Here is a 17,426-nt window from a genome sequence, read left to right on the forward strand (position 1 = left end):
TCTCTCCAAAGATGCTGCCTGATCTGCTGAATGTTTCCAGCATTTTCTGTTACTGTTTCAGATTTCCAGCATCCATAGTATTTTGCTTTTGTTTTTGTGTAGACAGGAAGTGCTCATGGACTTGGATTTTAATATATTGTAGGTATATATTAAAAGTCCTGCATCTGCACGCACTTCCAGTTGGGTAGGTATTTTGTCACAGTCTTTCCCGTGCTGTGCCCATGACATTTTCTGTTACGTTTCCTTTGATTTACTTATCTCGAGTGCTGCAATACTTGGTCTCCAAACTAGGTGGAACTGTTGTCTACTTATGTTAGGCACTGGGAGGTCACAAAGATGAGTGGCAGTGTTTCAGGACTTTCATGTCTTCCAGGTAGACTTTTTTTAATTTATATTTTAAAAAAATAGGTTTAATTTAAATTTAATTACAAGTGTTTTAAATGTTTCTGCATCTTTCTCCCACTCCTGCCACCATCTACATCTCCTACAAACTCAACAATGACTGCACTTCAAAAAGTACTTCAGTGGCTGTAAAGTGCTTTGGGTTGCCCTGAGGTTGTGAAAGGTGCTATACAAATGCAAGTCTTTCGTTTTTTTGTCCTGCTTGCCTGTTCTTGGTCACTACCCACCATTATAGCCTACACCCACCACAAGCAGTGCACCCCACCCCCCCCCCCCCCCCCCCCATTCTCAGTCGCTGTCTATCTTTGGGCTTCAGGCCTCATGGTTGTGATTCCGGCCCTGCATCAACTCCACTCCCCGACCTCCATCCTGTCCCCCTGCTAGTCCCTGCCCCTCGTCCCCCTGCATCCTCTTCACTGGTGGAAGTTTAGTGGAATTTATCTTTAAAATGCTTGTACAGTCTATTTATAGCACTAAGGAAACCAACTGGTGGCAGGGATGAGGAAATAGGTGTGCTGATGGGGAGGAAAAGGATGGGTTGCAGAGGAAAGGAGGGATGAAAGGGAGGCTGGTGACAATAGAGTGAGGGAGAGGGGAGGAAACATGGTGAGGGTTTTTAACGCACAGTGAACACTTCAAAAACATTTTCCTGGTTTAGTGCAGCATTGTCCAATAGAAATCACTGAGTAGCTACAGTGACAACATTTTAGCCATTGTCACTCATTTTAGTAGAAAACACCTTACTCACATTACAGGCAAATGGACTTCACATGTACATTTACTTAGCAAACATCTACCACCATGCAGTACGACAGGCTTGGCATGGAATTTAATTTGGTGGGCTTAATTCCTCCAGTTACTTTGTATTACAAGGACAACAACTGGAACCCATTTTAAAACATCAATCTATTTGTGTAATCTCACAGTACTAACACATTTCCACCAACAGTTTCCACAGAGCTTCCACCAGTCCCCTGCTGGAGTTATGGCGAGAGACCGATGGAATTTCAGCCCCCTAAACTTATTCTGCTCTTAATTCCTATTAAATGTTTTAATGTTATAACAGTGGGGCTTTAAGGCTAAAGAGTCTCAGTTTACAATAAGTGAAGTCAGCTAAACTAGGAAAAAGAAAACTGACCATTTACTTTGATAGGGAAAAGCAAACTGATCTGATCCAAAACTTTAAAAAGTTAGCTGAAAATGTTCGTTACATAAGAACATAAGAAATAGGAGCAGGAGTAGGCCAATTGGCCCCTCGAGCCTGCTCCGCCATTCAATAAAATCATGGCTGATCTGATCCTAACCGCCAATCCACTATGACAGGACTATCTCCTGAATCTAACAGAATTAGACACACGAAACAGGAGCAGGATCAGGCTACACAGCCCCTGGGCCCGCTCCGCTACCCACAGGGCCATGACCGATCCGAACCTAGACTCATGTCCAAATTCCTGCCCGCTCCCCGTAACCCTTAATTCCCTTTTCTTCCACTTGATGGTACAATGCCCTTTCCTAAACAGACACTAACTTGGACTGTGAGATATTACATAGGATTACACAGGATTACATAGGATATACGGTACAGAAACAGGCCATTCAGCCCAACCAGTCCATGCCGGCGTTTATGCCCCTCTTCAGCCTCCTCCCGTCTTTCCTCATCTAACTCTATCAGCATAACCCTCTATTCTCTTCTCCCTCATACGCTTATCTAACCGCCCCTTAAATGCATCTATACTATTCGCTTCAACCACTCCATGTGGCAGCGAGATCCACATTCTCACCACTCTCTGGGTAAAGAAGTTTCTTCTGAATTCCTTATTAGATTTCTTGGTGACTATCTTCTATTGATGGCCTCTAGTTTTGCTCTTCCCCACAAGTGGAAACACTCTGTATCCACTCTATCAAAACCATTCATGATTTTAAGACCTCTATTAGGCCACCCCTCAGCCTTTTCTTTTCAAAAGAAAAGAGACCCAGCCTGTTCATCCTTTCCTGATAGGTATGCCCTCGCATTTCTGGTATCACTCTTGTAAATCTTCTCTGCTCCCTCTCTAGTGCCTCTATATCCTTTTTATAATATGGCGACCAGAATTGTACGCAGTACCAAGTGTAATCTAACCAAGGTGCGATACAAGTTAGCATAACTTCACTACTTTTCCATTCTATCCCTCTAGAAATAAACCCTAGTATTTGGCGTGCTTTTATTATGGCTTTGTTAACCTGTATCGATACTTTTAGTGATTTGTGCATTTATACTTCGAGATCCCTTTGCTCCTCTACCCCATTTAGATTCTTATTTTCCAAGTAATATATGACCTCCCTATTTTTCTTACCAAAATGTAATACCTCACATTTATCTGTGTTGAATTTCATTTGCCAATTATATGCCCATTCTGCAAGTTTATTAATGTCTTCTTGTATTTTGTTGCAGTCCTCCTCAGTATTGACTATCCCCCCAATTTGGTGTCATCCTCAAATTTAGAAATTGTGTTTTTCATTCCAAAGTCTGAATCATTAATATAAATTGTGAACAGCAGTGGTCCCAGCACTGATCCTTGTGGAACATCACTACCCACCTTCTGCTACTGTTAATAGCTACCCTTTACCCCTACACTCTGCTTTCTGTCTTGAAGCCAGCTAGCTACCCATTCTGCTACTTGTCCCTGACTCCGCATTCTCTGACCTTATTCATTAGTCTATTATGTGGTACCTTATCGAAGGCCTTTTGAAAATCTAGCTAAATTACATCTACTGCATTACCCTTGTCTACTCTCTGTGTTACCTCTTCAGAAAATTCCCTTTTGAAATCCATGCTGACTATTATATTTTTGGTTTCTAGGTGTCCTTCCATTTTCTCCTTTAGTAGGGATTCCATTATTTTTCCTACCACCGATGTTAAGCTGCCTGGTCTATAGTTTGCTGGACATGTTCTATGTCCATTCTTGAATATAGGCATTACATTAGCTATCTGCCAGTTCTCTGGCACGACACCTTTTTCTAACTAATTAATAAATATGTGTAGTAATGCCTCTGGTTAAATCAATTGTAAAGTGAACAGAAATGCCAGTTGTCTGCATTTAGTTGTTTCCTGTATATGTCCACAGAAAATCTTAATAATTCTTATAAAGCTAACAAAAAGGGTTCATTACTGTCATATAGTTTCTGTTTATCTTACTTCAATACAGCATAAAGAAGTCAGAACAAGGAGAACAAAGACACTACAAGCTAGTTGTTGAAGAATGGTCTGTGAACAATCAAACACTCTCCAGTGATGTTGTGAAAGGACTGTTAGACAAGGTACTCTCTCATAATGCTTGCTTTTCAGTGAGGCTGTTGAGTCAGAGTCGAGAACGAGTCCACAGAGTTCATGAATAAAGGCAAACAAATAAATGCTGTGTCAGTGAATCAGGTTCCTGAGGAGCACCTGAGTGTGTATACTGTGTGTGTGTATAATTGATCAGTTTTGAGTCTGATCGGTGAGCTAATTTATTTATTTTTGCTTGTTCTGGGTAATTTCACCCTTATTATTTGCAGTGGAACTGCTCTCGCATATTATTGGCTTGTCAGGAATATCTCCACTGCATACATATCAGTAATGACGAGTGGCTAGGCAGACATATTTCACAGTTGCGACCGGAGCACATCTACTTCACTTACATGAACAAAATGACAAGATTTCCTGATTTTGTGGGAGGCAAAGGTGGGTTAGTTCAGATGTAGGAGGTCACCCTGCTCAACCAACCCTCCCTTTTACCCCCCTGCCCAGCCCTCCCTCCCTCCCCCCGCCATCCTGCCCATCCCTCCCTCCCCCTGCCCATCCCTCCCTCCTCCCCACCCGGCCCATCCCTCCCTCCTCCCCCACCCGGCCCATCCCTCCCCCCCGCAACCCTGCCCATCCCTCCCCCGACCACCCTGCCCATCCCTCCCCCCCACCGTGCCCATCCCTCCCTCCCCCCCACCCTGCCCATCCCTCCCTTCACCCTCCCACCCTGCCCATCCCTCCCCTCCCTCCCCCCCACCCTGCCCATCCCTCCCTTCACCCCCCACCCTGCCCATCCCTCCCTCCCCCCCACCCTGCCCATCCCTCCCCCCCACCCTGCCCATCCCTCCCTCCCCCCCACCCTGCCCATCCCTCCCTCCCCCCCACCCTGCCCATCCCTCCCTCTCCCCCACCATGCCCATCCCTCCCCCCCACCCTGCCCATCCCTCCCTCTCCCCCACCCTGCCCATCCCTCCCCCCCACCGTGCCCATCCCTCCCCCCCACCCTGCCCATCCCTCCCTCTCCCCCACCCTGCCCATCCCTCCCTTCACCCCCCCACCCTGCCCATCCCTCCCCCCCACCCTGCCCATCCCTCCCTCCCCCCCACCCTGCCCATCCCTCCCTCTCCCCCACCCTGCCCATCCCTCCCTTCACCCCCCCACCCTGCCCATCCCTCCCTCCCCCCCACCCTGCCCATCCCTCCCTTCACCCCCCCACCCTGCCCATCCCTCCCTCCCCCCCACCCTGCCCAACCCCCCCACCCTGCCCATCCCTCCCTCCCCCCCACCGTGCCCATCCCTCCCCCCCACCCTGCCCATCCCTCCCTCTCCCCCACCCTGCCCATCCCTCCCTCTCCCCCACCCTGCCCATCCCTCCCTTCACCCCCCCACCCTGCCCATCCCTCCCTCCCCCCCACCCTGCCCATCCCTCCCTTCACCCTCCCACCCTGCCCATCCCTCCCCCCCAACCCTGCCCATCCATCCCTCCCCCCCACCCTGCCCATCCCTCCCTTCACCCTGCCCATCCCTCCCCCCCCACCGTGCCCATCCCTCTCCCCCCCACCCTGCCCATCCCTCCCTCCCCCCCACTCTGCCCATCCCTCCCTCCCCCCCCACCCTGCCCATCCCTCCCTTCACCCCCCACCCTGCCCATCCCTCCCTTCACCCTCCCACCCTGCTCAACCCTCCCTCCCCCACCCTGCCCATCCCTCCCTCCCCCCCCACCCTGCCCATCCCTCCCTTCACCCCCCACCCTGCCCATCCCTCCCTTCACCCCCCACCCTGCCCATCCCTCCCTTCACCCCCCACCCTGCCCATCCCTCCCTTCACCCTCCCACCCTGCTCAACCCTCCCTCCCCCACCCTGCCTATCCCTCCCCCCACCCTACCTATCCCTCCCCCCCGCAACCCCGACCCTGCCTATCCCTCCCCCCCACCCCCACTCTTCCCATCCCTACCCCCATCCTGAGAGAGCCACAAAGGATAAGGCTGCACCAAAGGCAAAGACTAACTCGGAAGTACCCTTCTACCAGAATCTACAGAATGTATCAGGAGGTCTTCTGAAGGAGGCAATGATTCAATAAGGAGCCATAGAACGAACTTAGCCCCCTTCCTGGAGTACTACTTGGCACAATTGCCCTAGGGCACTGTTCAGCATAACCGGAGTGCCACATGACAGTGGAGCCCCTGCCTGAAATTCCATGCTTGGGAGTGACTCGTGATTTCTATCCATTGCCCTCCTCACACACATGCTTCTTATGCAAATTGCTGCCCAACAATTAAAAAAATTATAGGTAGAATATAATGGTTTTGAAATTCACCTAAAAACTGTGTTTTCCATCTGTATTGTTGAATTTTAGGTGAATGAGTCAGCCAAGAAAGGAATGAAGTTCATTGGATTTTTAAATCAACTCAATTCCCAGTCAAAGGCCTGCAACGGTACAAAATTATCAACAGAACCAGATGCAGATTTGGGACAGGATGTCTACTTTAAATTGCCAGATCAAAGAAAGCAGAATCCTGATGATAACTATATAAAATGCAGTGAGGGGACTTTGACCACAAAGCCTGTGGAATCTGCAATGGAAGGAGAACATTGGTGCAATAAAATCACGAATGTTTTAGAGAATGGGCCAACTCCAGAGGAAGATCTTTTGCATGGGAGAGAAAAAGAGATTGGAAAAGAAAGCTGTCCTTCCGTTCAACCAAAGGAAGGTTTGTATTATCGTTATCTTTTTAAAAAAATCAGTTTTCTTTCCTAAGTATCTATTGTGTGGTTAAAACTGGTGTTTATTTGCAGGTTACATATTTATGCAGTCAGATATTCAAGTATAGAGAGTCCTAAATTTACTCCACCTTCATTATAATGAAACATCTGTTATAGTGCATGTTCCTCAACAACATGAAATATAACATGAAAAAAATTACTCTCAATCCAGTATATCCTATAAAAGTGACATGAACAACTCTTGTTATATGGAAGCAGCACAATAGCAAACTGTTTTTGATTTTGGGTGTATGTGTACCGCAGGCTAGATTATAGTGCAGTTTGAGTTGTATCTGATCCTGTGGCGAACATTCCCAGGGTCACATACACATCAGACTGCAGTAAAATCTATGTGAGAACGGAAAATAGACTTAAATTTCAGAGATTTGAATTATATTTTATCATCAAGAACATTTTTTTGCAGCAACCATAAAATACTGTACAGTCTTGGCAAGGAAGAAGCAAGTAGTGAGAAATCATGACTATAAACTAAACTTTTTAAATACACCTGCCCCTTAAAAGTAGACAACTTTAGTCATAAGTATCATTTGCGTCCATCTTGCTCTGTAACAGAATTCCACTGCAATTTTCTAATCAATGGAAGATATTATTACTATAGAAATATTACTATGAACGGCACAACATGCTAATAAGAACACTTGTTTCACAATCCATGGGTCACACATTCGAGTACGAGAGCTGCCTGCTGCTTGACTGCACCAATTAGCGCCTGAAACGAGTTTGCTTAATTGTCAACCAGGCTTCCAGGTGAAGCACCTTACAGTAGAGGAGCGTTCTCCACAGAGTCAGATGCACCTCAGACATTACTTAGAAACCACCAGCTGACTCTTGTTCTCCATTGACTGAATTGATCAGAATAGGGTAGCAACATGCTTTGGAGCACCAATACCTTAGAACTGGTGGGACCCATGTTCAGTATCCCATGCCAGGGAATTACTGATCCATGGTACAGTGAAACATTGTTGATCAGCCACCTGTTTTACACCCCATCCTCCTCGATCGGGCTGTAACATGGGCGGCCAATCCAATCCCATCAGTTTCTCACTAGGCGAGTTAAGTCAAAGTTACCCGCTCGGTATTACTAAATTATCTTTTGAATTGTGGCGCTGTAGGGAGAGTGTATTTGACCTGTTGCCTTGCTTTGTTCATTGTTTTATTGTATGCTGACAGTATTCTGACAGTATATAAATTGTCATTCTAGATGTGAAACTGTTTGCTGTTTTCAATGTTTCTGATGAAGACTTAAGTGGGCGATCCTACCATGAAGGCAATCTGTCTCTCAGAGTAACAAGGAAGGGCCAAACCATCTGCACCCTGGAAGCAGATTGGTTGGAAATTACAACATCTTATTATAAAAGTGGAATGTCATTGGTTGATTCATTCATAGCCTGGGAAACAATGAAGGGTAAATACATATTTTATCAAAATTTACAATGGTACTGTATCAGCAGCTTTTGCGAGTACTGTGAAGTCTGTGCTGGTTAGAATACTTTTATTAGTTTGGGGGTAATTGTCTAAAGGTTACTGCATTAGGAAACTGCTTTTAAAATATTCTGTTATTGAAGAAGATGATAAATGTGTAAGTGTGTGGGTGGTGACGAATGATTTAATGTAAAGTAGCCCCCTCAGGATAAATTGAAAGATTCATACCTTGTAGGAGCCTGTGGACAGGCATAGGATCAAGGTTGTAGATTGATTGAATGTGGTCTCTTGCAATAAAAGAACTTGGCAGGATGTTAGAAAGTGTTTCAGTGATGCCACAGAACAGGTCACCAAGCTGATGGAGCGACGAGCAGTGGAGCAGCATCCATTCAAAGACCACTGAAACTATTTAGAAGAGTTTCAAAGATGTTTTGTATGGACCACTTAGAAGGAATTGGAGACAATGATGCTGATTGGACCATCAGTGATTCTGGTAAGTGCCCTCAAGTATATCTTTAAATATAACCATTTATAAATCATGTTTCTTAGCACAATGTATAAAATGTATCTTTTTTTCTCATTTATCTTCACATAATTTTAATAGATCATCGTCCAAATTGTGGGAGTGGGGGAGAATATTGGTAAACTGTTCCTTTAAGACTTTGGTGCTTTGCATATACATAGGGGGAGAAATTCAGTTGTTAGAGCCACCCGTTAGCACCTTAAGAGGGCGATAAGTGGGGCACGAAGCGGCTAGCGCCCGGGCGCGGCGAGACCTGCGCCTCTCGCGACATTGAGCGGACATTTAGCGGCGGCGCAAAACCGCAACGCCCGCTCAGCTGCGCGCGCAGATCCTGACGTCATTTCATGGTGCAACGCCCTTGGGGCGCCCCGAACCGGAAACTCGGTGGCGCCCCCCTCCTTTCCGCCTGGCGCTCCCAGCGACTGGTTGACTGGAACGGTTCCCAGTCGCTGTGGGGCCGGGGGGGTGCTATTTAAAGGGGGCTCTTCCTGGCTTCTTAGTGGTAGCCATTTTTGGACCACTCCTTCTGTGAGAGAGAGAGAGATTTGCAGAGAGACAAAGGGAGAGAGCTTTCTGCATTGGATCGGCGCTCGCACAGGTACTTCTGGCTTCAGCCCAGAACTTTGCAGTTGGATTGATTTTTCAGTGCCATAACCTTGAGTGGCCACATACTATGGGGGCTGCAATGGGTGGAAACGTTGGGTTTCTCCATTGCATTGAGAGGGCTCAGAGACGCTGAGAGAGCGTGCCAATCATGGCCAGACGGAGGAGGGCCAACAGGCGTCGGTACAGGAGGCCTTACCCTCCCAGGGTATTCCGCCAACAGTTCTCCTACCTCAACATGTCTGAGGAGCAGTGTTTTCGGAGGCTTCGATTCAGCAGGGAGGTGGTCACTGAGCTCTGCCACCTGCAGCACGGTGGCATAGTGGTTAGCACTGTTGCCTCACAGCGCCAAGGACCCGGGTTCAAATCTGGCCTCGGGTGACTGTGTGGAGTTTGCACATTCTCCCCGTGTTTGCGTGGGTTTCCTCCGGGTGCTCCGGTTTCCTCCCACAGTCCAAAGATGTGCGGGTTAGGTTGATTGGCTATGATAAATTGACCCTTAGTGTTAGGGAGATTAAAATATGTGGGGTTACGGGGATAGGGTGGGATATGTGCCGGTGCAGGCTCGATGGGCCGAAATGGCCTCTATCTGCACTGTGGGATTTCTGTGATCTGCAGCCTCAACTGAGGAGCAGGACGTCTCTGTTGGTGGCAGTGAGGGTGACAGTGGCTCTCAACTTCTATGCCACCGGCTCCTTCCAATCCGCTACTGGGGACATTGCCAATGTCTCCCAGTTCGCGGTGCATTGCTGCATCCACCAAGTCACGAATGCCCTCTTTAAAAGGAGACGTCAGTACATTTCCTTCCCCATGACCCTGGACAAGCAGCAAGAGTGCGCAATGGGATTTGCAAGAATAGCGGGCTTCCCCATGGTCCAGGGCGCCATTGACTGCATGCATGTGGCTTTGTGGGCGCCGCAAGAAAATGCCGAGGATTACCGCAACCGGAAGGGGTTCCATTCGTTAAACGTGCAGTTGGTGTGTGACCACAGACAGCTGATACTAGCTGTCAATGCCCGCTTTCCAGGCAGCAGCCACGACGCCTTCATCCTGCGCCAGACTTCTGTGGCAGACCTTTTCGAAGCCCCGGCTCACCCAGGAGGCTGGCTTCTCGGGGACAAGGACTATCCTCTGTGCACCTGGCTGATGACCCCGCTCCGTGCGCCCAGCACCCCTGCTGAAGAACGATACAATGAGAGCCATCAAGCGACCAGGAATATCATTGAGCACACAATCGGCGTGCTAAAGCAACGGTTCCGCTGCCTGGACCATTCCGGGGGAGCCCTTCAGTACTCGCCTGAGCGAGTCTCCCATTTCGTCGTAGTGTGCTGCATGCTGCATAACCTGGCAATCCTCAGGACTCAGCCACTGCCAGCAGACATTGGAGCACCAGCAGAGGAGGAGGAGGAGCACCAAGACGGGAGGGAGGCACAAAGTGCATGGGCCGTCCGTCAGCGGCTTATTGCAAGTCGGTTCTAGGCCCCCTCTGAGGGAATGGCTTGTGCCATTGAAAGAACATGAATGGAACTGTTCCGCAAACCCTGAGCCGGTCAAGGCAACAAATAGTTCAAAGAGCAAACATGCACAATCTGAATAAAGACACTTCTTTATTTAACAAACTGTGTGCCCTTCCCGCATGACAAAGTAATAGAGAGAAACCCCCAAAAAAGCAGTCAGACACATAACTGGCTCTCACAACCTGGAGACAATGAACAAAAGAGTAAACAAAAAATGACCACGACCCTCGGCCTTCACTTAAAAAAAATTAACAGCATTTTGCCACACCTCCTACTTTTTGCCCTTCGAGGGTGATCTGCTTCGCTTGCGAGATTGGCCCCTTCCCACCCTGCAGCTCCTCCGCAATGGGACCCCAGTGGCTGCAGCAAGGCTGGGGGAAGGCTGCTGAGTGTCAGAAACTGAGTCGGCAGATGCCCTTGGGGGACGGCCTGGACCAGCTCTGGGCCTGGAGGGCCCGGCTGCTGATTGCTCCAACTCTGCATGGGCGGCAGCAGTCTGTCCTACAGTGGAGAAGTGACAGTGTTGGCAGCAGGAATGCTGCCATCCTGACAGAGGACAGGCACTCCCTGGTCGGACGACACACTGGCATTCCCACGGGGCAGCACTGCAGCATGTGGAGCAATCTGCTGAAGCACAGACTGCTGGCCTTCTGCGGCGAGGGCCCCGGCGATTCATGCCCAATGCAGCGAGGGTGGCCGCAGTCAGTGCTCGTGTGGCCTCAATCTGTGTCTGCATCAAACCAGCCACTGACTGCATTGCACCACTAAGCACTTGCGTGGAAGCCGCCTGTGCTGCACCGAAGTCCTGCAGACTCCTTGCCTGTGCTGCACCGAAGTCCTGGACACTCCTTACCAGTGACTCAATGGATTCGGGCATCCTTGCCACTGCAGCCATGAGCTCAGTGTGCCTCTGCTCCGCCTGGGTGCCCATTTCAGCGAGGAGCCGCACCTCTTCTGCGCTTACTGTAGCAGGACTCGAGGCCAGACTCTCCCTCCAGGAAGAAGGCCGCCGAGCTTCCCTACACACTCACCCCCCGCCGCCGCCCACCCCCCGCCCCGCGTTGCTGCAGCCCGCTGGGCCCCGGAGCTTCACCCTCCTCAGACCCTTCCCCCCGCTCCCCTCCAGGGAAGACGTGTCCCCATTATGGCCATGGGCTGCCTCGGCTGAGGGTGGCACTGATGGTCCGGCTTCCTCTTCCTCCTCGCCTTCAGAATCACTCACAGTGGCAGCTTGAGGGCCCGCGTCCTCACCTGGCGAATCACCATCTGAAAGCAGGGAGGTACAAGAGTTGCTTTAGCGTGAGGACGGGCCGCAGCAAGGGAGGCATGAGTGCTGCAATGCACTGTATTGGTTCGATAGTGGCAAAGGATGCTGGTGTGAGGCACAAGTGGAAGGAGAGAGGTCAAAAAGGTGATGACCTTACCATTGCTGTCCAGAACGGGGGTCAGCATCTCCAGTGGCGACGGGGCCAATCATCCAGCCTGCCATAATGCGCTGGACTCGCTGCTCCAGATCGCTGAGGTCTTTAAGGTGAGGCCGGCCTCCCCTGGTTCGTTGCTGCTGCCTCCTGTTATGGGCCAGCTTACCCTGCAAGAGAAAGGATGGGCTCTGAGTACAGTGTGAAGCCCTGATCTTGGCTGCGCTGCCTCCCATGGTCGAATAGCCCTTACAGTGTGTAAAGTGCTGAATGTGCGTGTGAGTTTCATGAAAGGCTCATAGGTGTTGGATGAGGGCTGGGCATTGGGGCTCTCAGGACCCTTTGGCCATAAAGTGAGGTGCACATGCAGGGATGAAGAGGCTACTGAAAAGGGTACTCACCTTGACGACCCGAGTGAGGTCGTTGAACTTCTCCCTGCATTGCACAGGGGTCCTAGGCACCATGCTGCTGGAGGTCACTCTGTGAGCCACCTCCCTCCAAGCTTTGCGGTAGTCGGTGGGCAGCGGTCTCCTGCCACTGTCCGGAAACAGGATAGATCGCCTGCGCTCCACTGCGCCAACCAGAACCTGCAGGGCCCCCTCACTGAACCGCTGCGCTCGCTCCCTGGCCCTCTCCATGGTCCTAGGCGTTAAACTGTGGCAGCAGGTCTGTCCAGGCCGAGAATCAGGGCTCCGATGTGCAGGGTGTGGCTGCAATCCAAGATCGACCCTCCCCTTTAAGAGCTGACCGGCGCCAGCGTGTCTGTGTGCAATCGCTAACTGGCCGCACCTGCGCTGTGCCCGCCCTCGGTGGTAGCGCCTCGCTTCTCCGGCTTAGTGCCTTAGGACAGTTGTGCAGCGCCCGCTTTAGCGCTCCAAGCACCTCTTGGGGCGAAGCAGGTCAATTTAGCTGAAGGTGGCGATAATTTGCGCCGGGCGCTAAATTTCGCGCCCGCTCGAGTATAACGCCCCAAACGTGGCGATACTGAATTTCTAGGCCATAGTCTTCCTCAATTCTCAATGCACATCAGTCCTCATTAGTACTGCACCTCCAATATTTTTGTGTTATTCTCAGTATCAGTTTCTTTTGTGACTAGCACTTCTTCACTCTCTTGCCTACATAATGATAGTCACTGCATTTCAAAAGTAACCCATTGGTTGTGAAATACTTTGGAATATCCTGAAGGTGTGATAAGGCAATATACAAATGCAAGTTCCCTCTCTCTTTAGTTCATTTTTTTTATCCTTAAATTGTGTTGATAGTCTAATACTTTAGTAAAGGTTTGACAAAATGTTTGTAAATTTTTTTCCCCCAGATTGTTTTTTCCTGCTAGTTCTCACCTTTTTGCACACAGCAATTGGCATCAACTTTTGACTTCAAAATATAATTTATTATTTTCAAGTCAAACTTGGCCGAAGTTGTTAGTCCCCTCAGATTGTTGATGCTTTCAGTAGATGTCAGCATCTAGATATCAAAGTTGTATATCATGACATGGTCATTTCCACTGATTGCTAGTTATATTGGAGGAGAAATTGGGTTGTGTAGCACCTGTTTTTTAGGCATTACGCAACTTCCTACTGCTTACAAGGTAGCAGTCTGAGCTTCCACAGCAGAACTCAGACCTTTGATGGAAGCTGTTTGTGCTGCAATGGAAGCTGTGACTTTGGCCATCAGATGCTGTATCATGGTGGGTTCCACAGGTGTGCTGATGGAAGTGACCATCCGTTCCATGTTGGAATGGATGGGCTCCAAGCTCTGCGCAAAGCCCTGTGCCAAGTTAATGCTGGACTCCTCCATTGACATTGTGCACAGGCTTTCTAGCAGGTTTTCCAGTCCACCAAGCATTTTGTTATGTACATCCATCGGCCTTGCCCTCCAGTGAGCTGGAAACTGCGCTATCCTTTCTCCCCACCCTGGCTCCTGCTTACTGTCGCACCATGTGCAGATCCCTCCTCTATCTTAGCCTCTAAAATATGCGTAGCGTCAATGTCTGAGCTGGTGGCTGCGAGTGTATGATCAAGAGACGGTGTCTCTTCATCTTCACTGTCTTTTTCCTTTTACTCCACTGACTGGGAAGGCTCCAGTTCTTGGGTATCTGAAATGAAAAAGGGATTGGCTCATCCGCTGCTGAAACCCTCATCCATGCCTTTGTTACCTCTAGACTTAACTATTCCAACGCACTCCTGGCCAGCCTCCTATCTTCTACCCTCCGTAAACTTGAGGTCATCCAAAAACTCTGCCCGTCTCCGAACTCGCACCAAGTCACATTCATCCATCACCTCTGTGCTCGCTGACCAACATTGGCTCCCAATTAAGCAACGCCTCAATTTTAAAATTCTAATGCCTGGTTTCAAATCCCTCCACGGCCTCGCCCCTCCCTATCTCTGCAACCTCCTCCAGCCCCACAACCCTCCGAGATATCTGTGCCCGTCCAATTCTGGCCTCTTGAGCATTCCCGATTTTAATCGCTCCAATCTGAAACAGGAACCCAACCCACCTCGAATCCGCCCACTTCCAATTTTAATTGAGACGATACGGAGGGTGAATCCACTCTCCGGAGGTGGGTCGGTCATTGAAACCTTTTAAGGAGGCTGTGTGCCTTCCTTTTAACAGGATTTCTATTTTTAAACCAAGTTGGCCAGGTTTCCCAAGCCTCGGAAAACCTGGCAGGTAAAAGTATGTGAGAAGGGCTGGACCCATCAGGTAAGTGCCTTTCCAGAACTACTTGTTTGAGTGAGTGTTTCCTCCAGGCTCACCAAACTAATCTGTACACCCCCTCACCCCCCATGATCACCGTCTCTCCCACCTCCATGATCTTACCTGCCCCCGAGCTCCCCATCACAGATCCCTACATCACCGACACCCCCCATGATCAACCCCCGTCAACCCCGACTCCCCCCACCTCCCCCCCCGCCCCCCGGCGATCTCCGACTCTCCAGGACACCCCCATCTCTCACCCCACAATCTTTGACCCCCTCGCGATCTTCGACCCCACCCGCCACCCCCCCCAACCATGCTCTACCCACCTCCCCCGTGTCCTCTACCATCAACAACCATGAAACCTACCTGATCCTGAACTGTGGCCTTTTCTGGAGCCTTACCTGCCTGTAAGGCAGCCAAGCCTGTCCATCAGGCTGGCTTCCGGGCGGGGAATTCGTTTAATAAAAACATGCAGTTCGAGGAAAGCTGCCTTTCCAGGTTTCCCGACCATAATTCCTCTGCCCCACTCCAAAACCCCACCCTGGTAAATATCGCGGCCTTTGAGTATGACATTCACTGATTCTCACTTATTTTTGATTCCTATTCTCTCGGGAGCTAACACTCAGTTTGTTAAAAGTTTCATATGGCAGATATGGCAAAATAACAGCTGCGTCTCGTGGGAAATCCATCTGGAACATCAGAATTAGATTAGCTTTATGAATCTTCTTAAGTAGATCTGTTTGGGTACAACTTACTAAGGCATAATCGAATGATAATTCCATTTTTAGCTGTGTATCAAATGATATTGGCAGAATTCAATTATCTACTCCTAGTCATATGACCTAGAAATTAGTGTGGGCCCATTTTTGTGTCCAGATTCGGCACTGTGTGACCAGCACACACCTGAACCAAGAGGCCTGAGGATCAGTAGAAATCGATGCTCGGCGTGAGCTACTGCCGCTGGTCACACCTCTCCAGAGGCAGCTCACCCGAGCTGCCTGCCTCCCCAGCAGCAGACCTCAGGCATATCCCGGGAGGCGGAGATTGAAGTGTATATGGGGGGGGGCAATCGCGACCTATGGAGTGGGCCGAACGCTTCTGTTCCACAGGGTGGGTTTTTTAACAAGAAATGTTTTTAATCACCTACCTGGAATTGGGGCATGCTGAAGAGTCCTGAGTGGGTCAGGCACAACTCCCGCCCCATTTATCGCTAGCGAATTTCTCAGTGGGATCCTTCAACAGGCATTCGGCCCATATTTTACATATAGAAGGGGTGTAATACACTTTAAAAAAGGCCCCCCCAAATTTAGCAGTTGGACCAATGACTGTGCAGGTTTGGCGCAGGCCGTCCCAGTGCTAAATTGGTATGCTTTGCACCCGTTTTACACCTGAAAAATAGGTGCAATGCTTACAATTTCTACCCTATAATTCTACTGCCCAGAGATTTCAACTGCCAGCCTGAGAATCCACTAGCAAACACTATAGCAATGCTACATTCTCTTGCAATTACTAACAGCCTTACCCAGCTGGCTTGTATCCCAGTGGATGTAATGCTATTTAAGATCTACCATTGACTGATTTCCTCATCGTCTGAAAGCAATTAGCAAGGCACCAGTTTGGACTATGACCACTATTTGAGTCAAATTTGTTAGAATCTTGAAAGGAATGCCAAAAGGAAGGTTTTCCTTTTTGACGAGATTAATTGGAATGGTCTCAAGCAGGAAGCTACAGCCTATTCATTCTTATCTGGAATTTGAACTGTGTACAAACAATACGAAATCCATCCCAAATGTAAATAACAGTGTTAAACACGAGGTGGGCCTGGGATATGGGTGCCACCATATTGGTAAAGGTGGCTTCCCAGGCATCCGTACCGCCCGCCTGAAACCGGTGTTGGGCCCCTTGCATATGCAAATCAAGGGCCTAATGCCTGTCTTCGGCTCCCTCCTGGAAATTGGTCAAAAACGAGTCGGACCGTGCATCACCGCGAGAGGCTGCCGAAAAAAATAGTTTCTGCAAAGGAAAGAAAAGCAAGTGTTGTTGCATCTCAGACATTTGGCACCCACCTGGAATCGACCACGTAACTACATTTTTCTACCGAGGCACACCTACTTAGCCATGTTTCAGGATACCTGCCCTCACTGTTGCCACTTGAGTTATGCTGTTGGCTGGAGTCTGGTCTGCAGACAAGATCTAGCACAGGGCCCTGTCCCCTGTCTGTGAAAGTCACTATAATATTCAACTTTTATATCACTGGATCCTTTCAAGCCACCACTGGTGATATTTGCCACATTAGTCAGACTTTGTCCCACTGATGCATCAAGCATGTGACAGAAACGAGGGGACACCTCTGTTTATTTCCCCACAAGAAGGCGCAGTTTTTTTACCTTTTGGCAGCCTTTCCTAAAGTGGAGGGTTTCAATGACGATACACACATAACCACCAACCCCCTAACAACCACCCTGTAGCCCATATGATTAGGAAAAGCTGACATCCCATCAATGTACAGGTGGTACCAAACCACAAGAAGAGAATAATGCAGGTGAATGCATGACACCCCAGCAGTTGTCAAAATGCCTTTGTTTTGTGCAAGCCTACAATGCAAGTGCTATTTCAAGAAGCAGGCAGACTGGATGGACGGCTTTTAGGAACTAGGGCTGTTGCCTGGAGCCTTGGCGGTTAACACCATGGAGGAATCACCAAACAGAAGTTGACATAAAAGTACGATGAGGTTTATGCCTCCATCTGAATTCCAGTGGAACACAAAATTGGCGTGTTGAAACAGAGATTCTGCA

At 49.3% G+C, this 17,426-nt stretch overlaps 1 protein-coding gene across 1 annotated transcript in view; it reads left to right on the forward strand.

The window, feature by feature from the left end:
- Positions 1-17,426, forward strand: part of rftn2 (raftlin family member 2) — an 84,542-nt gene that overhangs the window by 40,432 nt on the left and 26,684 nt on the right. The window contains exons 4-6 of the mRNA XM_085985803.1: positions 3,588-3,699; positions 6,021-6,375; positions 7,650-7,853. Of these exons, the coding sequence (XP_085841929.1) occupies positions 3,588-3,699; positions 6,021-6,375; positions 7,650-7,853 (671 nt within the window). The remainder of the gene's footprint in view (positions 1-3,587; positions 3,700-6,020; positions 6,376-7,649; positions 7,854-17,426) is intronic.

The sequence above is a fragment of the Somniosus microcephalus genome, chromosome 4 (assembly GCF_052327205.1).
Source record: "Somniosus microcephalus isolate GS21.2 chromosome 4, FLI_Smic_1.0, whole genome shotgun sequence".
Classification (NCBI taxonomy): domain Eukaryota; kingdom Metazoa; phylum Chordata; class Chondrichthyes; order Squaliformes; family Somniosidae; genus Somniosus; species Somniosus microcephalus.